The 22063-nt window shown below is 37.5% G+C and overlaps 1 protein-coding gene across 1 annotated transcript in view; it reads right to left on the reverse strand.

Moving 5' to 3' along the window:
- The window catches only part of impact (impact RWD domain protein), a 29877-nt gene that overhangs the window by 3262 nt on the left and 4552 nt on the right, over positions 1-22063 (reverse strand). Inside the window, exons 6-10 of the mRNA XM_077606900.1 lie at positions 18555-18686; positions 17390-17484; positions 15789-15862; positions 15387-15477; positions 5187-5321 (exon numbers count right to left, since the gene is read on the reverse strand). Coding sequence (XP_077463026.1) covers positions 5187-5321; positions 15387-15477; positions 15789-15862; positions 17390-17484; positions 18555-18686 — 527 coding nt within the window. The remainder of the gene's footprint in view (positions 1-5186; positions 5322-15386; positions 15478-15788; positions 15863-17389; positions 17485-18554; positions 18687-22063) is intronic.

Raw genomic sequence — 22063 nt, forward strand, 5'->3', positions numbered from 1 at the left:
CTTGCCAATTTGTTCAAAAGTTATATGGAACATGAAGACTTTCATGCTTTCGGGGGTGATTTGGACTGAGGTCGATAATTTGCAAAACTGTTTAAGTCACATGTGTCAAAGTGGCGGCCGGGGGGCCAAATCTGGCCCGGCGCATCATTTTGTGTGGCCCGGGAAAGTAAATCAGGAGTGCCGACTTTCTGTTTTAGGATCAAATTAAAATGAAGAGTATAGATGTATATTAAATTTCCTGATTTTCCCCCTTTAAAATCAATAATTTTTAGTTCAAAAATCGTTTTGTAAAATCTAAAAATATATTTAAAAAAAGCTAAAATAAACATTGTTTTAGATCTATAAAAAACTGAATATTCAGGGCTTTTAATCCAGTTCTTATAATCCATTTATTAAAAAAAATCTAAATATTATATCTAAAATGGTCCGGCCCACGTGAAATCAAGTTGACGTTAAAGTGGCCCGCGAACCAACCCGAGTCTGACACCCTTGGTTTAAGTTGTGTTTTGTTAGGTGTAGTTAGCTATACAACGGCTAACAGTCTCTATTTTATTGTTCTAACTATAATGTACAGTATAAAGTGAGTTCTTGGTATGTAGTGAAATGAAATTCCCCCAAAATGTGAGCTGTATTCCAATGTGAGCTTTATAGGTTTTTTTCCATATGCTTTTTGAGATGGTGCCATTTAAAGTCAAAAAAATTTGGGAACTTTTTTTCAGCCGGTCTCATTGAAGCACATTAAAATTTAGCAGCTTTCGTGTGAGTAAAACCACCAAACAGCGGAAAACCACCAAACCGGATAGGCGTTGAGGGTGATTTTAGTTTTCAGCAAAACTTCAAATATACAGTAATCCCTCGATTATCGCGGTTAATGTAGACCAGACATAGCCGAGATAAACGAAAAACCGCAAAGTAGGGTTATTTAATTTTTTTACTTCAGTGCTGAGTCCTAGAAGCAAGCGAAGGACGGGGGAGTGGCTTCCGCTTGTGAGTTTCACCGTGGCTTTTCACATTTTTACGAACTTTAAAAAAAAAGAAAAAGTATATATATATATTTTTTTTTACTTTAGTGCCCAGTCCTTTTCATTCATAGACGTCAAAATAAATTTTGTTTAGCGTTTTATCTGTTATATTTTTTTCTCTATTTTGAAATAAATGACCATATCAGCCGCATTGTCTTACGTTATGTCGTTTCGTACATGTAAAGACTAATTTGTGCGCATATAAGCCGTAACTTGATTCAGTCATCAATTTTGTGGCTACAAATACGGCCTATATGCGAGAAAATACGGCCTATATGCGAGAAAATGCACCCTATATGCGAGAAAATACGGCCTATATGCAAGAAAAAACGGCCTATATGCGAGAAAATACGGCCTATACGCGAGAAAATATGGCCTATACGCGAGAAAATACGGCCTATACGCGAGAAAATGCGGCCTATGCGAGAAAATAGGGCCTATATGCGAGAAAATAGGGCCTATATGTGAGAAAATAGGGCCTATATGTGAGAAAATAGGGCCTATATGTGAGAAAATAGGGCCTATATGTGAGAAAATAGGGCCTAATGTGAGAAAATAGGGCCTATATGCGAGAAAATAGGGCCTATATGCGAGAAAATACGGCCCTTTTTCTTTCGACATAGGTTAGAAAGCGCTCATCGGTAAACAGGACCAACGCTAATGGTCACGTCGCCTCTCGTGAGAGGACTTTACGTCGCTCGTAAATCACAATCAGCCCAATAAAAAGCTTGTCACTTTGCTATGTTAGTGTTGTTCCCCCTTAATTAAATAGCCCGGTCGAGGTTCAGATAAATGCGCCCCTGGTCACTCCCTCATTTTTCCCCTTACAAGGCCAACATGGCGTGTCATTGTCAGGTAAATATAATTAATCACATTGATCAGAACGCTTAACCGGGCCACGAGGCGGATATCGTTGCCACTGGCTTGTTCGGACACTCTAATAACAACGGTGTCGTGATTAATTTTATCGATCGCCTCCGCGAGGGAGCCTCGAGGGCGCTCGCCGGCCGGGCCGCGAGTAAATAATCGAGGTAGATGTTTGCCCAGCGTAAGCTCGGCTGCGCTGGAGGAATTTCTCTTTGCCTGGAGGGCAAGAGTGGGAATAATGGGAATCTATCAGGAGCGTGACCCATTTATCACCCTGCTACTTTAGGCGCGGAGGTTACGACACCACGTTTACAGGGAGAATGGAAGTAATTAAAAGTGCAGATTCGGACTGTGATTGCGTTCAAGTCACGTAAGTAAGCGAGGTTTGCAAATGGCTCGAATTTGTGAAATGGGGGAAGATGGCGGAAGCATTAAATTTTGCCCAAAGACAAATTGCAGAATGTGTTTCATTTGTAATTTTCTTGAATTTTCATTTGCAAAAGAAGTATTTTTTTTTTTATATTGTTTTGCGCCCCCCAAAAATATGGGACATAATATTAAAACTACAACAATAACCTTGCTTATATACTGTAAAAGTGTTGAGATAGGTCAAAATATTTAAATGTTAAATGAATATTTTTCTGGAAAGGTTTTTCTATTTAAAAGAAAAAAATAACAGTCCATTGAAACAGTCCAAGAACTATGATCTATTTTTTGTGTGAAGAAAATGCATTTACTGGGGCAAAACAATATAAATAATGCAAATAATAAATAGGGAATATTATTTTCTGGGGAAAATAAGGCAATATTTAAGAAAAAGTCAAAATTTCAAGAAAGAAAAAGTAGGAACAAAGTGCATTATTGCAATTTTAGAAAAAATAAATAACACTGCAAAGATAGCATTTTCAGATTTAAAAAAAATGAAGAAAAAAAAACAAGATTTTTTAATTAAAAGAAAAATTATATATATTTCTTCTTCAGTGTTTAATATATATATATATATATGTTTTAAACACTGAAGAAGAAAAAAACAAAATTATTTAAAAGATAAATTAAAAAGGTTCATTATATTTATTTATTTTCACCATTTTAATTATTTAGAGCAAAACTTATTGTCCCTCTTTTATAGTATATTCAAAATCATATTTTTTTGAGGTCCTGAACAATTTTGTATTAAAAAAGTCAAAATAATAATTGCAAGCCATGTTTGCTCCTCATCAAGGGAGAAGACAAAAGCGTTCCCAATAGTTTCCTCAGGCCATTCCCGTGTTGTTTCAAATTTAGGCGTGCAAATGAAGCACCTGTATTTTTCCCCCCTCGCCTGAAAGTGATCTGACATCTTTTTGAAGTTTTATTTATTTTTTTGTGTCTACCTTTAATCTAGGTGTGATGTTCCACCTCAAAGCTCCAGTGCAATTTCAATGAAATAAGTTTGCCTAACAAAGATGGCTTCAAAGCGGACCGGCGGCTGACTTTGTGGCTGTCGACGCCGAGGGGGGGGGGAAGCGTTTGATCTCTCAAACCAGACGCTTGAAAATGGTCTCCAAATGAGCAAGCGCTTCCTGGAGTGGCGGCAGTTGGAGCTTTCAACTCAGTCAGAGTCGGAGTCCGGTCTTAAGAACTTTAGCTTTTGTCGCTATTTGCTCTCCAAGCAAAACACTTGGGCGAGTGGTCACCGCCACCTAACTTAAAATGTATACTCCATACGTACCGCGTCGGCACTAATGGGGGCCGACGGACATATTTTTGAAACCCGCGCTTTTATTTTTTAGCAGCTGAGCATAATTCAAAGAACGCAGCGATGAACATTTGGTCCTTGATCCCGATACTCGGAGGCCTGTTGGCAGTTGCTACGTGATATTATAGTGTCAATTTGACAAACCGGCGCTCGCTGGTGTCTGAAGGCATTTTAGTGACTTCGAAGTAATATCAGAGGCACAGGAGAGCCTAGTAAAAATGATTTTCCACAATGCTATCTATAGGAGAGTGTAAAGTTTAACACCTGGCATTCACTTCTCTCAGAGGCCACCTAAACTCTGGACTGAAACCGTCAATGGCACTAAAAATGACCAATCGCTGACAGCCGTTTCAGTTAAAATGGAATGGATGCTGTTGAAGGCAGTGAATGAGTTGAAATCAAAATTTAAAACAGCATCACCAGTGCAACTGTGGCTCAATTTTGTGTGTCGTCGATTGGTCGCCCCGACTGCGACAACGGGCGACCAAAAGACCGGGACCAAAAGACCGACAACCAAAAGACCGTCGACCAAAAGACCGGCGACCAAAAGACCGGCGACCAAAAGACCGGCGACCAAAAGACCGCACACGAAATTGAGCCACAGTTGCACTGGTGATGCTGTTTTAAATTACGATTTCAACTCATTCACTGCCATCAACAGCATCCATTCCTTTTTAACTGAAACGGCTGTCAGCGATTGGTCATTTTTAGTGCCATTGACGGTCCAACATGGTCTACGCATCAATAAAAGCCAACAATGGCCATGAGCAGTTTCACTGAGTCGACGTGTGAGTGTATAAGAGTTTGTATGTACATGCGTTGTCCCTTTAAGAAGCTACGTCAGTCACGGTATTAACAAGTTCTCCAATAAAAAACAATCAAAGTACAAGAAATTTGGAGCTTTTCTTTAGCCTAATAATTACTAGGGCATTAAGTATGACTAAATAGTAATTCGCAGTTTGTATTTAGGGAATTTGAGCAACGATTTAAATGGTAATTATCACTTACCTTCCGGGCGACCAAAAGACCGGCGACCAATCGACCGTGTACCCTCCATTTATAGGTACGCAAATGAGTGGCTGTCCAAGTACAGATCAGTTGTATTTAACTTTTACGTATTTGCACTTAGTATTTAACTTGACACCATGATAATGATGATAAAATATGTCCAGTTATCTGACGTTTTTTATTCTTCTACTGAGAATTTAAGTTTATCTGTTACTAGTATGCATTTAAAAGGACTGGACATTTATCACCATCAATGGAAGGGAATTAGTTAAAAAAAAAGACCTTTACTTACATATGCAATGTATGTATTTGAACTTCATTTTACGGCTGATCGTAAAACAGACCTTATATTAGGTCCATTTAATGAATAATTAAAATGCAAATCTTACATAGTGGTCCTTTAGGGGGAGCCTAAGTTGCCTTAAGGTGGGGAGTTGTATTCATTTTCTGGGTGGCACGTTGTAAATTGATCATCCATTTTAAATTGCCTTGAACGTTTTACAGGAAAACCTCGCAGAAACCCAGTAAAAAATGAAGATACATTTTCTCACCGATGAGGCGGTGTATCCTTCTTCCACCAGAATGCTTCGAGCGCAGTTGTTGATGTGCTTGAAGCGGTCAGGACCAAGTAGAATCCCTCCATACCACCTGGATACCACCACTAGGACGTTGCGCACATCCAGAATCTACAATAAAATGAAAAGTAAAATGACATGTTTTTTTTTAATTGTCACATTAATATAGTATGAAAGACTGTCGTTTGAGTATATTTTGTGGAAAAAAATGTGTTTCATGATGATGAAAACGCATCTGAATGACTAAAACGTCACCTTTGCTAGTTTAGGAAAATGCTAACTATTTTCTATCAGATGTTCACAAAAAAATGAAATTTTTCAAAATGGTTATACAATTTTGCAGAAATAAAACTGCTATTCTTAAAATAAATGGGTCCTGTGTGATGTATTGACGTAAAATTGTGGAAACATTTATTTTTTACACTCAAATGAGTCGGCTAAAATAAAATAAAATAGTTTATTAATTTTGAGTAGCTGCAAATTGAAAGTAGACAGTGTGCAAAAGACTAAATTACAACTAAAAGTCATCTTTAAAAAAAAGAGCAGGAATGAAACTACAAGGGCTGAAGCTAATAAGGAACAATTATCAATTGTGATCACAATTAATAAAATGTGACTTTCGCATTGTTCTACACAAAAATCCAACATTAAACTACAAAAAAACACCGCAAAGAAACTTTATCCTTCTGCAAAATCGGACTAGCGAGTGAAAATGAGATTTCAAAGGGAAAAGATGTAGCAGGTGTCGCTAAGTACTTGTTTGCACGTTTGAACCACCACGCGAGCGGCGAGATCTAAGAAAATGACAGTGGATTCTGCTCTGTATTAAGACACATTATTCTCCGTTGAATCTGTTCAACACAATGAAGCGCATAAAAGCCGTAACGTCTTTGGTGGCTGCGATGGGAACATGCGATTAAAATAATTCACTCAGCTAATTATTGAGCGACTTAACTCCCCAAACTTTAAAGATGGCCATTTCCTAAAAAGGTGTGCGAACACGCCATTCTAAATATTATCAGATTGTACCGTCATAAGTAATTGACGACCAATTAGAGCGGCAACATGTGACATAAAAACAATCTCATGTCCGAGTCATAAATTATAGAGAAAATACAAAATGAAAAAACAATCATGCGATGGCCTGATTTGGCGAAACTGTGTCAAAGAATTAATTTCAGATGCAATCTCAAAAGCCCAACAGATATTAAAGACATCATTTTCATGGGTCAACCTTTATTCTGCAATGCTGCCAAGAGCGTCCTTCACTCTAACCGAAAACTGAGTAAAAATGTAAATTTCTCCTTTTCTAGCATGAGTGGGGGATAGTCAAGTGGTCAGAAGCTTATAAGATTTGGGTTTAAGAGATGAATATGATTTAATTGTGCCTCGCTTCCCACACAAGACAGTAAAAGCATACCTGTCAACCTCACCCAATTGTATTGTTCCCCTTAATGATTGCAATTCCACTTATTACGCAAAAAAAAACCACATAGAAATGCAACGAAAAAAACAAATTCTCCAATGTGGACGGGGTGCCCAATCAGTCTTTTATATGCACCAAATTCAAGATTCTCTAGATTTTGCTGTATGTCGCTAACAGCTTGACTGTCTGGGTACATTGCTTGCTGATGCGCTATATTTATATAATGAAAAGGTGGAAGTTTTGTTGTATGACAACATTAGCAATCAACGATGACATTTTTTGTCTGCTACCAGTGACCAAGACGATCCGGATTAGAGACGAAATGGGTAAAACCAGATCGGTTTTACAAAAACGTACTTTAAAAAATCTCGTACAAAAGTTGTTATACGGCGTACACAATTTGAAATGATCAAAAACGTATAAAATACGGGGAATTTTGCTGTATGTCGCTGACAGCTTGACTGTCTGGGTACATTGCTTGCTGACACAATATATTTATATAATGAAAAGGCAGAAGTGAATGACGCGCGTGCGCATATCATGCTCAAAGTATGACAACATTAGCAATCAACGATGACATTTTGTGTCTGCTACCAGTGACCGAGACGAACCGGATTAGAGCCGAAATGGGAAAAACGAGATCGGTTTTACAAAAAAACATACAAAAATAATCCCGTACGGTGTACACAATTTGAAATGATCAAAAACTTATAAAATATGGGGTATTAGGCTGTATCTCGCTGACAGCTTGACTGTCTGGGTACATTGCTTGCTGACGCGCTATATTTATATCATGAAAAGGCGGAAGTGACTGATTCGAAGCATGACAACATTAGCAACCGACGATGACATTTTTGTCTGGTACCAGTGACCAAGACGATCCGGATTAGAGTCGAAATGGGTAAAACGAGATTGTTTTTCCAAAAAAACGTACTTAAAAAATACCGTACAGCAGTTGTAATACGGCGTACACAATTTGAAATGATCAAAAACGTACAAACTAAGGCGAATATTGCTGTATGTCGCTGACAGCTTCACTGTCTGGGTACATTGCTTGCTGACACACTATATTTATATCATGAAAAGGCGGAAGTGACTGATTCGAAGCATGACAACATTAGCAATCGACGATGACAGTTTTGTCTGCTACCAGCGACCGAGACAACCCGGATTAGAGCCAAAATGGGTAAAACGAGATCGGTTTTACAAAAAAAACTTACAAAAAAAATCCCGTACCAAAGTTGTTATATGGCGTACACAATTTGAAATGATCAAAAACGTATAAAATACGGGGAATTTTGCTGTATGTCGCTGACAGCTTGACTGTCTGGCCACATTGCTTGCTGACACACTATATTTATATCATGTAAAGGCGGAAGTGACTGATTCGAAGCATGACGATCCGGATTAGACCCGAAATGGGGAAGACGGGATCGGTTTTACAAAAAACAGTTAAAAAAATCCCGTACAAAAGTTGTTATACGACGTACACAATTTGAAATCATTAAAAAAACGGGGTAAACACATAAGTTGACAGATATGGTAAAAGGGAGGAAAAACAGGAAAAGACAAAAGTGGCTAAAACGCTGCTCTTCCATCAAATGATGACATTGTAAGAGGAATTTATTGCTTCAGAGTAGCACGTGTTGTATGCCGAGAAGATGCACATCACATCAGCGTCAGTGATAAAGATGCTGCTTTATAACAAGCGACGCTGAATATGGATTAAACTAATCCTCTCATCAAAGTCCCAGCAAACAGCGAGGCAATCACGATATACCTCCCCTTTCAAAACTGTTCAACTTTCCTCAAAGCGTCCGATCTTTGGATCTTCCGACGAGTAACGGGGAGGAGAGCGCATCTGGCAACCCAAATTATTAATCAGTCTCTTCTTTTATTCATGGTGGCGCACTTGGGTGCTCATTGGCAGAAAAGCACCAATCAAGTATAAGAAAACGGAGTGGAAGGGATGCGGGGAGAGCAATGAGATTAGAGCAGAACAGATTAATGCCAAAGTACTTGATGTAAATTGCTCTGTGGGCCGTGAGTGTCACGAGGAGAAGATGAATGTGTGCGTTCGGCTGTCGGAACAGATGGAAAGATATAAAGTATCACTTTGCCACAACAATGGACTTTGTCCAAGAGTTTTCCTCTCATGTCTGGAAGTTTTACTTCTCCATCAAATGGCTATAACAAGGATGGAATGGAGTTTAACAAGTGCAATATTAGAGGGAGAAATTCCCGTAATTATATTCAACGCGACCTGCTAGGAATGAGAATTTAATTCCCGAGAACTTTTAAGATATATTTCTCGTTTAACAATTGCTGCGGGCTTTTCTGGCTGGCTAACTCACCCGCATAGCACCTGTGTGCGGAAATTAAGAAGTGAGTTTCAAAGTAACTTTTATTCCAATTCCGGGGGCGCGAAAATATTTGCTCAATTTGAAATATAAGTCCCTCAAGTCTGTCATTCTCAAAGGATTCCTGCCTTTAATTTCTCCCTATCAATCACTGCGTACAATTAATGGTGCCACGCTGCCATCTACAGGAAGTAGCGTGTCAGTAAAATTGATTCCAAGATTGAAATTCACGCCAAGGTAGTGTCAGTTCACGTTACGACTTTTCCTTTGTATATATTGACAGATGGCTTCTTCAACTTCAAAACTAGTTGGACTAAAAAAAATAAATAAATAAAAACGGATTGATAATCGTTTAAAAAAGACAGAAAATTATGATTACGACAAGCGTTTGCAGCATGGTGCAAAAAGACAGAAAAGATTAAAGACTGCTTCCACAGTAAACAAGTACAATGATCAAAAAGTGTATATTTGTTCAATATTACAGCTATTAGCATGTCAAAAGACTAATGTATAAATATCTACAAATACTGTATAACTTTAAATACTGTACTCACAGTGAAAATAGTTCCTCTCCCCTTTATTTATATATATATATATATATATATATATATATATATATATATAAAATGGTAAACAGGAGTTTTAGTCCAAGTCCTTCGACTTTTTTGCGATTTTCGAGAGATTAATGTAGCGTATATTTTTGTTTTGATCAAAGCATTGTACTGGACTGCTTTGGCAGACTGAGAAATTATGTGTGGCCAATGAAGATATTAAAAACGACAAACTCAGATAAATTATTTCCCCCCCCAATCGGCCTCTAGAGATCATATACATAGATGTAAGATAATTATCGGAGTACAAATGATGAATAACTGAATAATTATCATTCGGCAGGCACCCAAGTTCCCCCCGATTCTGCCTCCAGTTTGAACCCGGAATTACGCCACTTTCGATTATATCATCGGTTTCATCTATGCAGAGGCAAAACACTCTTTTCTAAAAGCAAAATTTCAATAGTTATGGATCTGTGTGAGGCTTATAATTTATTTTTGAATACATTTTGACAAGAATCCTTCACTCCATTAGTGTATAAAAACTCGTGTTCGTGCGACTCGAGTTATTTCATGGCTGAAAGACACAAATTGTTGTTCAGTATGTCCTGAATTTCTGTGACAAATGTGGGTGGTAGTTTGGACTCACAAACATGCTGGTTGCTAAGGACAGCGAAAGGTTGCTATCTCAATTTCTCGGAGATGAAACGCCATAGCCGGATGGATGATATGCAATTGGAAAGCTCAGACGCTACTCTCTCTCTGATTATGCCCAAACTTCGGTTTGGGGGAAAAAAAATGGGTCAACTGGACTCATTTTCCTGCGCTCGGTTTTAAATATGAATTCTCAGGATGTGAAATTACAAATACATACAACGAATCCACATTGGAAATAAAGCAAGCATTTTCTTGCTGCTTTGTTAACATTGCAAGTCTCTCAGGTGCTCGTATCATTTATAAAAAAGTGTGGGGGACTAATCATTTCCTGCAAGGGTCGCCAATCAAATATTAAAGCTTATTTTTCATCAAAGCCACATAAAAAGAATTTAAAATGCCGTAGCTTTACCAGCTTTGTATTATTTCAGGGACATTCATAATACATGAAAATCAAGACTTTTCCGCTATCAAAAAGAAAAATCAATGAAATAACATGCATTTTTTTGTCACACTTTCCCACGTGCGACAATGTGAAGTTTTATTTTTGATGTTTTAAACTTCTGTTAAATTATTTTTGACGGCAAAGAAACGGACCGAATGAAATGAGTTTTGTCTAAAATTGCTCGGCTACTTTGTTTACGTTAAAATGGCTCCTAATTAGTCCTTGCTTGCCTTCAGTGTTGCTGATACACACGACGCTGTGACAATAACTTGTATGTGCGTAGGATTGTGAATCACAAAGCCATCTGACAACAGCCGCCAAAACAAAAACAGACAACTGCAAGCGGCTCTTTGATATGAGAACGGAGAAGATTAATAACAACTCCACCACGGGACAGATTGCCATGTTACACAATATGTAAATGCATTTATGATGGAAGTTTGTGTGAATGATGATGTTTTGACTTCTGATTTTGTCATTCCCTAAATTTACTGAAATATCAAATCAATGTTTCTGATTGACATTTTGAAAGTTTAGTCATCATATTCTGTGTTTTCACAGGATTTTGTGGCCTTTTTTGTGGTTAGGTTAGAACTTCATTTCATCCTGTATTTGGGAAATGTCTTGGTTGCAGTAGCAAGACAGACATAAGACACAGAAGACATTGTAGACCTAGTTAAAAAACGAAATACCAAAATGCAATTAAAAAGACAGAAAAGCAGCAAAAACACAAAACTTATGTTAGTTCATGCACGTATGTGGGTTTTTTTGCCAGCACTTATAGATTCTGATTAAAATTAAGAATATTTTCCAACAATTCTAACCAATCTTGAGTGTTGCTGTACTGGGCAAGTGATCATTATTTTTTGTATTTTTTTAGGACTAAAAATTTGACCATTTTTTTGTCGTGGCCTTATTAGAGCAAATTTATTGGCGCACTGCGTTATCTAGTTCAAAAAAATACTTCCACAGGACTGATGTTGTATTTCAGAATCCAGTTAGGTTTTCAAACAGCAGCTAAAAAACCTATCTAAAATGTTAAGTACGCTAATCTCATAGCCTTGTTTATCAGTTCACTAATTAGTTGCCGAGTTGATCGAAACGTCAATTCAAAACAAGCTAAGAGCAATTTGTTGTTCAAGGCTTTTCTATTCACCAATAGATTTTGATGGGTTTCTGAAAAAAAAAGGAATTAACGCAAAAACACCTTCATTTGCCATTTGATTAAATATTCAAGGTAATGTCGGAAATTCTGGAGTACCTGCAGTCCTTAGAACGAAGCAAAAACATGCAATAATGCCCATAATGGTGACAACGCATGTAATTTACTGAGCCGTGAGAAACTAATCTGATCTAATTAATATATTGGACGATAAGTCGTTATGGTAATTTTCATGACAAGCCCACCTGTAATGTCACCAGACTAACAATACGAATACCACATCCTGCTATGTTAATTTGGATTTTGGCTGTCCCTGAATTTCTAGACAGCGAATCTACATGCACATATACATCTAATGCATTGCTAATGCCTGACTCAAAGAAGGTCGGTTTGCAAAGCGAGACACTTCCATTTAAAAACCAAGCGTATTAGCGCCAAGCACGAGTAAAAGATGACGGGGAAGCTGCATATAGCTTTTTCCTCATTAACAATCACACTTTAAAAGGCTCGGCGGACTGTGGAAATGAATGAGCAGAGCACTTGGAAGAGACACAATTAGGCGTAAAACATTTTCTTCTCGGAGAACTTTTCGGTGTTACATCAGCTTACCCAGCAAAACTTTGCCTCGGAGTCTCTTAGAGGTCCCCGAGCAATGGTCGCTTGGGAAGGGGCAATAGGTCAGACAGCCCGTGACTAACCTCACCGAGCCCAGGAAAAAAAAAACGATCCTTTTTAAGAGAGAATATAAAATGTTTGACTTGAACACGGGTTTAGCCCTGCAGCACTGAATTCCTTGCTTTCAACGTGTTATAATAGCAAAGTTTAAACTGGATTAAGGAAAGGGTATCATAATGTCTCCTTGCCATTTTTTTTTTAAATATAGCTGTATATTTTATGAGCTCTAAATCGCACTTGTTTCATATTTGGCTGGACTTTTTAAAAAAATGTGACTTGCCTTATCGTCCGAAAAATACAATAACATATTCAAACATATGAAACCAAATGAGCATGAATTCATTTGCAGCCATTGACATTTAAATGTCTCCAAAAAGACTGAATTTGATTGGAACAGAAGACATTTTAAAAAATGACATTAATCTGACGATCCCCACAGCAAACCAATTTTTCTCATATTCTGTGGATTTCTGCTGTCAAGGAACTTTGTTAGGCTAAATTGAGTTACTTCATTTAAAAAATTAACCATCATCAACCATGTTGCGGTATCTGGTAACCATGGTGCCGTAATTTTTTAACCCCTGACGTCAAATCCATTTAAACACATGACAAACACAACTAATTTGATCCAATTGGAAGGCATTAAAACAGTGCATAGGTGTTTTTTTCACATTTTATGCAAGATACGTTTTTTTTCTTGAATTTCAGTCATAGACGTCAAAATAAATGTAACGTTTTATCTGTTTATCTTTTTTTCTACTTTGTCAAGTCTAATTTATGCGCATATAAGCCGTACCCTGGATTGAGCCATCATTTTTTTAGCTACAAAAATGACTTCTTATGAAAATATCCTTGTCCCTTTTAATTATTTTGTTGGTTTGTTTTCTTCTGATCTAATTTATGCGCATATAAGCCGTATCCTCGTTTCAGTCATTTTTTGTCCGACTTATATGCGAGTGAATACGGTAGTTTTTGAATTCTCATGAAAATATCCTTGTCCATTTGAATTATTTTGTTGGTTTGTTTTCTTCCGATCTAATTTATGCGCATATAAGCCGTACCCTGGATTCAGTCATCATTTTTTTAGCTACAAATACGGCCTATATGCGAGAAAATACGATTAATATTCCTAGATGTCAAAGGCACTGAACGAGTAAATTGGCAGTGGGACTACACGGGTGAAGTGAAAAAGTTAAAGTCCTACGCTAAATGATGGGTTGCTTTGTCATGGCGTTTCGTCTCTGTCACCCTGCAGTTTCGTGCATGTTGTCTTTTTATGCGCATATAAGCCGTACCCTCGTACCCTCGTTTCAGTCATTTTTTTGCCCGACTTATGCGGCTTATATGAGAGTAAATACGGTAGTTTTTCAATTCTTATGATAATATCCTTGTCCATTTAAATTATTTTCTTGGTTTGTTTTCTTCTGATCTAATTTCTGCGCGTATAAGCCGTACCCTCGTTTCAGTCATTTTTTGTCCGACTTATGCGCCTTATATGCGAGTAAATACGGTAGTTTTTGAATTCTTATGAAAATATCCTTGTCCATTTTAATTATTTTGTTGGTTTGTTTTCTGTCTTCTGATCTAATTTATGCACATATGAGCCATACCCTGGATTCAGTCATCATTTTTTTAGCTAAAAATACGGCTTATATGCGAGAAAATACGGTAAATATTCCTAGATGTCAAAGGCACTGAACGAGTAAATGGCAGTGGGACTGCAAGGGTGAAGTGAAAAAGTTAAAGTCCTATGCTGAATGATAGGTTGCTTTGTCATGGGTTTTCGTCTCTGTCACCCTGCAGTTTCGTGCATGTTGTCTTTTTATGCGCATATAAGCCGTACCCTCGTTTCAGTCATTTTTTGCCCGACTTATACGGCTTCCATGCGAGTAAATACGGTACTTTTTGATTTCTTATGAAAATATCCTTGTCCATTTTAATTATTTTGTTGGTTTGTTTTCTTCAGATCTAATTTATGTGGATATAAGCCGTACTCTCGTTTCAGTCATTTTTTTGCCCGACTTATGCGGCTTATATGCGAGTAAATACGGTAGTTTTTGAATCCTTATGAAAATATCCTTGTCCATTTTAATTATTCTGTTGGTTTGTTTTCTTCTGATCTAATTTATGCGAATATAAGTCGTACCCTCGTTTCAGTCATTTTTTGGCCCGACTTATGCGGTTTATATGCGAGTAAATACGGTAGTTTTTGAATTCTTATGAAAATATCCTTGTCCATTTTAATTATTTTGTTGGTTTGTTTTCTTCTGATCTAATTTATGCGAATATAAGCCGTACCCTGGATTCAGTCATCATTTTTTTGAGCTACAAAAACGGCCTATATGCGAGAAAATACGGTAAATATTCCTAGATGTCAAAGGCACTGAACGAGTAAATTGGCAGTGGGACTACAAGGGTGAAGTGAAAAAGTTAAAGTCCTATGCTGAATGATAGGTTGCTTTGTCATGGCGTTTCGTCTATGTCACCCTACAGTTTCGTGCATGGTGTCTTTTTATGCGCATATAAGCCGTACCCTCGTTTGTCATTTTTTTGTCCAGCTCATGCGGCTTATATGGGAGTAAATACGATAGTTTTTGAATTCTTATGAAAATACCGCTCTCCATTTAAATTATTTTCTTGGTTTATTTTCTTTTGATCGAATATAGGCACATATATGCCATACCCTGGATTCAGTCATCATTTTTTTAGCTACAAATACGGCTTATATGCGAGAAAATACAGGAAATATTCCGAGATGTCAAACGCACTGAACGAGTAAATTGGCAGTGGGACTGCAAGGGTGAAGTGAATAAGTTACAGTCCTATGCTAAATGATAGGTCGCTTTGTTTTTTCAGCCTGCGAGCCTGTCTTAGCTGGAGTGCGTGACTAATGGAGCGCTCACCTGCAGCAAATGGAGCAACCTGCCACCTGCCGCCGTCTCCCCGTCATCCTCGCAGTCCTGCAGAAAGCTGTGCTTGTCCTCGCAGTAGATCCTAACACACACACATACGCACGCCAGGTATGAAATAAAAGAATTTGGCCGACTTGTAACTGCCAGTGAAGTTTGCTTTAAATGTCAGCGACTCCTCCCTGGATGCCAGCGAGCGCCTCAGCAGCTGCACCTCATTAGAGCGTGCTAAAAAAGTAAGAGAAAATGGACAAAAAGGCAAACAGGCCAGTGCGTGCGTCTGCGACTCACGTAGTCGCAAACACCCCCCACGTTTCAAGACACTTCTTTGTTGACCTTTAATTGCAGTCAGGTGACATTTGGAGACAAGAGGAAAGGCTGGCGTGTGTCACTGACCTGTAGGCGTAGATGTTGTGAGTGGCGCTGGCGATCTTTTTGTTGTCGTACAGGCGCTCCAGCGTGGCTTTGACCTACAAACAAGCATCGGCGATCAAGATAGAGAAATATAGAAAAAAAATATATGTTTCCCAGACAAAATGGAAAATGAGAGCGGTGGTGAAAATTGTATAACAGCTGTGTTTTGTTTTTTTTACTTGCGTGGGTACGCGCTGTGTTGAAAAGATGCGATTGTTCAAAAAAATAAGGCAAATGATGAAAACGTGAGTTAACTTTTAAGGTAAAAATTGTAAATAATGAGAAAAACAAGTATTTAGCGCGTCGGGCTACCAATTCTGAGATGGAATATGCGATTCCAGGTCTGGATTTTTCTGTGTGGAGTTTGTATGCTCTCCCTGGGCTTGCGTGGGTTTTCTCCAGGTACTCCAGTTTCCTCCCACATCCCACAAACATGGTAGGCCTATTGGACACTCTAAATTGCCCCTAGCTATGATTGGCCGGTTGAGCATCTCAATATGCACTGCGATTAGATGTCCACAAATTCCCCCCCTGGTGCCTATAGTTAGCTGAGCTAGGCTCCAGCACCCCCCACGACCCTTGTAAGGATGAGCAGTTCGTAAATTAAAATGTTTGAATGCTCCCTTGAAACACTAATCCTGTTTGAAAACAATGACTCGAAATCAAGACCTGATTGAAATCCTAAACCAGATTTTACTTGTGAATAATCGCAATTATATTGCAAAATTTTAGCTAGAAAAAATGAAAAAAAAAATTCATTCCAAAGTCTATTTACCTTGCTGTGAAGGCATGCACGCAGACTGCGCGTTTTGTTAATAGGATCACTAAGGATACTGAAACGGCGCAGGAACAGTCACCAAAGGAGAGACGGCGGAACAAATGATTTTTGTGCCATTTTTTTCCCTCTTCGCTAACATCAGAAGCCAAATTGAACAATTCCAGACTATTGCAACGAGACGAGATGTAAATGTCACACATTGTTAAGCCCGCCGCCTGCCACGGAAAGTAGCTGCAGACTATTTTTTTTTCTTTTAACAGAGAGGAAGTCTGCAAGGGGGAAAAAAAAGAGCGCAGATTATTTATCATCTTCATCCATTTTTTTTTGCATATGAATAGCAATGGCAACAAGGGTCAAGCACTCACCTCATTTGAAACCCGAACCCTGCGTTGAAAACCCTAATTTGAAACCCTTATTCATGTTTGAGACCGCAATTTGTCTTGCGTTGATTAAATGTCAGGTCTTCTCAAATGCCTCAGATGAATAAATTTGCCGTGATCTCTTTGGTATTCGCCAGGAGCTTAAAAAATATCGGCGTGATGGCGTTTGCGGTTTTCACGTACTGTTCAATTGAGGTTGATGGAACTCAATCTGCTTATCATTTGCGTAAGATGCATGAAAAAATATTTCTCATTTACACCGTGTCAATTGTACTCTTAATTACTAATTTCCCCGATGTAAGACAAACGATGTTTACTCGCGAAGGTTCGTAATTCTCCCGTGAATTTCTTATTCAGTCGTGTATTGTTCAGGAAGTCTCATTAGAGTGCTTTTATGTTTACAGTTGATAGAAATAAGTTGCTACCTGTCTTGGGGTCACCACGGGGGCAAGGTGAGGCTGGAAAGTGCTGCGGCGGTCTGTGATGCAGCTGCCGTGTTTGATCGGGGGCGCCACTTCGTCTGAGGAACACACACATTACATATACAGTGAGTGCTTCAAAGTTCCGTTAGGATTGGATTTGTGTGAGTGTGTGCATGTATTTTAATGTTTTTTTTCTATGGATATTCTTGTGAGAAGTTGGTCAAAAGAAAATGAAGTTTTGATCAGGTGTGTGTGTGGATGTGTGTGTGGGTATGTTAACCGTTTAAAGGCCAAGTCCCTATTTTGTAAATTTAAAAAAAAAATTACTTCATTAAGACTTAGTATCCACATACACATGACATTTTGTGTCATGTATGCGACAATATTAATATTTCTTGTGGCTTACGAGACCCAAAAACGTGATGTCCACCATTTATATAGACCTCATGTTTTTGGAAATACCGTATTTTTCAGACCATAAGTCAAACCTGAAGATCATTTGCACCAGTTAAGGAATTTAAAATGAAGACGAAAAATATAGTTGAGTCGCACTGGAGTATAAGGCGTATTTTTGGGAGGGAATTTTTATGCACCAGTTAAAGAATATAAGATGAAAGCTAAAAAATATATAGATCATTCGCATTGGAGTATAAGTCGTATTTTTGGGAGGGTATTTTTAATTTAATTAGAACAAGAATGAACATTTGTTTAAGTAACAATAGTGAAATGGAGAACAATAGGCTTAATGATATCTCTTAACATAAGTTTTTTAGATAACTACAGCCTAAAAAATAAAAAAAATTAAAAAAACATAACAGGCTGTGTCACTGGTCAGAGGGAAAAAAAATAAAATCGCACTTGAGTACTTGTTGCAGGTCCAGCTAATCTATAAAAAAGGTGTGATTTATAGTCCAGAAAATACGTTGATCATTGTTGCATTTTTTAAATATATTTTTTATGAATGCATAGAATGATCTATCAAAAATCAAATGTATTAAAATAAATAAACATTTTGTCCCTCATTAACACTAGAATTTTTTTTAATTTTTTTTTTATTTCATAGTCTTCAACTCATTGATTATCATTGACGAGTATAAGTATCCTATTTCCACGTCTGTAAAGTGTATTTAAGCATATTTAACTCCATGACGGTGTTTTTTTTCTTTACCGTTTTCATGTTGCAGGAAATGTTGCGCATCCTCCACGCTCAGGGTGAGACCCCCCAAGTCTGGCATGTCTTCTTCATCCTCGTCATCTTCCTCCTCCTCCGCAGTGAGGGTTACCTTTTTCGACTGTGTTACTAGAGTTGGGAAACAAAAGGGATGTGTTCAAAACATTGCCATCTCCAAGTGAACCTCGCAAAGGCGCGCTGTGTTTTTGTCGGAGTGTATTTGCGTGTTTATGCGTGTGTGGGGGCTCTTGTGTTTGAGGGTGCCGTGTGAGCACACTGTGGGCAAGAGAGCTGACATCACCCCGGGCGGGCAAACGCGTTGCTCATTGCAGTGGGTTTAATTGTTTTAACAGCAAAGGCGTTCAACTGTGACAAAAGACGGACGGCGTATCTTTCGACGCAGAGACGGAGCCAATTAACTGTTGCTTGAGTGGGAGTGTGCGTGTGCGGTAATCACGGGGGAGGTGGGCCCACCAATTTTAGCTTTTGATGGAAACATGCAACTGAGTGGATTTTAGTAACCGAGGAATACAAACAAAACAAATCAACAATCGAACTTTGAGAGGTTTGAATAAAAACGTTCCCTTTTTTGTTTTTCTCTTTTGCTACCTGGCAACCGCTCACACAAACTTCCTGATCAGTCTCATTAAAACAGGGGGTTCAAACTCAAATTCACAGCGGTGCAAAATATCAAACGGGGACTAAACCGAGGGCCAAAATCATTTTTTTCAGAAAGATTTACAGTATTTGTGCATGTTTTCCCTTCTATCTACATACAGTATGCAATATACATTTCAGAAGCACTATTCAAATAAACTTTGAAATAAACATGAATCCGTGTTTTTTTTAATGTATGTGAGCAAACACCATACCTGCCAACTTATACGCTTTCCCGTATTTTATACGTTTATTGATCATTTCAAATCGTGTACGCCGTATAACAACTTTTGTACGGTATTTTTTTTTAGCACATCTGCCTCACAGTTCTGGAGTCCTAGGTTCAAATCCAGGTTGGACCATCTGTGTCATACCAGTCAATATATATGTTTTTCCCATATTTTAATACATTTTTGAATCATTTCAAATTGTGTACGCCGTATAACAACTTTTGTACGGGATTTTTTTTTAAGTACGTTTTTGGTAAAACCGATTTGGTTTGCCCATTTCAGCTCTAATCCGGATCATCTCGGTCACTGGTATCAGAAAACGTTATCGCCGACTGCTAATATTGTCATGCGTCAAGTATGATATGCGCAGGATGATGTCCACCATGGACAGCACCTCCCACCCCCTGCATGAGTCTGAGTTCTTTTAGCAATAGACTGCGGCACCCTCATTGCAGGAAGGAGCGCTTCCGCAGATTCTTCCTCCCATCAGCTGTCAGGCTCTTTAACAAAAAAAATGTATATGTATATATATATATATATATATGTATGTGTATGTATATATATATATATGTGCTTATATATGTATGTGTATGTATGTATATGTGTGCTTATATATGTATGTGTATGTATGTATATATATGTGCTTATATATATAGGTGTATGTATATATATATGTGCTTATATATGTATGTGTATGTATGTATATATGTGTGCTTATATATGTATGTGTATGTATGTATATATGTGCTTATATATATGTGTATGTAGATATATGTGCTTATATATGTGTGTATGAATGTATATATATGTGCTTATATATGTATGTGTATGTATGTATATATGTGCTTATATACATGTATGTGTATATATATATCTGCTTATATATGTGTATGTATATATATGTGCTTATATATGTGTGTATGCATGCATGTATATATATATATATATATGTGCTTATAAACATGTATGTATATATATGTGCTTATATACATGTATGTGCATGTATGTCTATACATATGTATATATATGTGCTTATATATGTATGTGTATGTATGTATATATATATATATTTCAGCAACACGCTTATTTATTTATATATTTATTCATGTACTTATTTATTAACTTACTTATTACCTATCCATTTATGTCTACAATGCCTTTCCTATTTCTGCATCCTCACCCTCTTGCTACTGTGACAACGTAATTTCCCGAATACGGGATGAATAAAGTTATCCACTCCAATCCAATCCAATTCCCCTTTCACACGTCCGCCTTTTCACTATATAAATATAGCGCGTCAACGAGCAATGTAACCAGACAGTCAAACTGTCAGCATCATACAGCGAAATCTACAGAATCTTGAATTTAGTGCACCGACTGATTGGGCACCCCGTCCACTTTGCAGAAAATTTTAGACTTTTAAGTGCGCCTTATGTGAGTAAATATATGCCATGTTGCATTTTTTTTAATTGCTTAATAAGGGAAATTGCAATCATTAATAAGGGGAACAATTGTCCGATCTTAACAGTTATGAAATACACTGTCCATGTGTAGCCTTCAACTTCATTTTGTTTTGTTTTTTAAATCGGAACCTACTATCGAGATAATCATAGGGAATAGGAGTAAATTTTGGGATCGAAGTGCATTTGGCTAAGGAAAGTGATGGAATGGTTGCCATGGACGACGGGAAAAAATAAATAAAAAAACACAGGCAGGGTGTTATTTGACACAGAAACATACAAGCAAAGCTTTCTGGGACTTGTAGCATTAGCGGTGACACGCACGACCGGAGGGACGTCATTGTGTGTGAATTGGCTTTATTTTTCTCAAAACAAGAAAAAATTAAATGCAATCAATGTCGTTAACCAAGAAAAATCGAGGGCAAAAATATGGGCATTTGCTTAATTTCCCTTTGTTTAAAATTGTAAATAAAGAAAATGAATAAACCTTGGATACTCTTTAAATTTAATAAAATAATTAAAGAGGATTTTCTAGTTTTCCCCTTGTTTTAAAATGTAAATGCATTTTCAAAAGAAAAATGACTAAATAAAAATATAGAAAGAGATAAGCATTTACACATTTTAAATTGAAAACTACGTTTTATTTCCTCTTACCAAGAAAAATGCAAATAGATAAAACTATGAGAATATTGGCAATGAAAAGGCTCTGAAAAGACGAGATTGAAATTTCAAGTCACCAATTTGATTCATTAACTCTCTAAACCACAGGTGTCAAAGTGGCAGCCCGGGGGCCAAATCTGGCCCGCCGCATCATTTTGTGTGGCCCGGGAAAGTAAATCATGAGTGCCGACTTTCTGTTTTAGGATCAAATTAAAATGAAGAGTATAGATGTATATTAAATTTCCTGATTTTCCCCCTTTTAAATCAATAATTGTAATTTTTTAATCCATTTTTTCTGTGTTTTTAGTTCAGAAATCATTTTGTAAAATCTAAAAATATATTTTAAAAAAGCTAAAATAAACATTGTTTTAGATCTATAAAAAACTGAATATTCAGGGAATTTAATCCAGTTCTTTTAATCAATTTATTAAAACAAATCTAAATATTATATCTAAAATGGTCCGGCCCACATGAAATCGAGTTGACGTTAACGCGGCCC

The sequence above is a fragment of the Stigmatopora argus genome, chromosome 8 (assembly GCF_051989625.1).
Source record: "Stigmatopora argus isolate UIUO_Sarg chromosome 8, RoL_Sarg_1.0, whole genome shotgun sequence".
Taxonomy (NCBI): domain Eukaryota; kingdom Metazoa; phylum Chordata; class Actinopteri; order Syngnathiformes; family Syngnathidae; genus Stigmatopora; species Stigmatopora argus.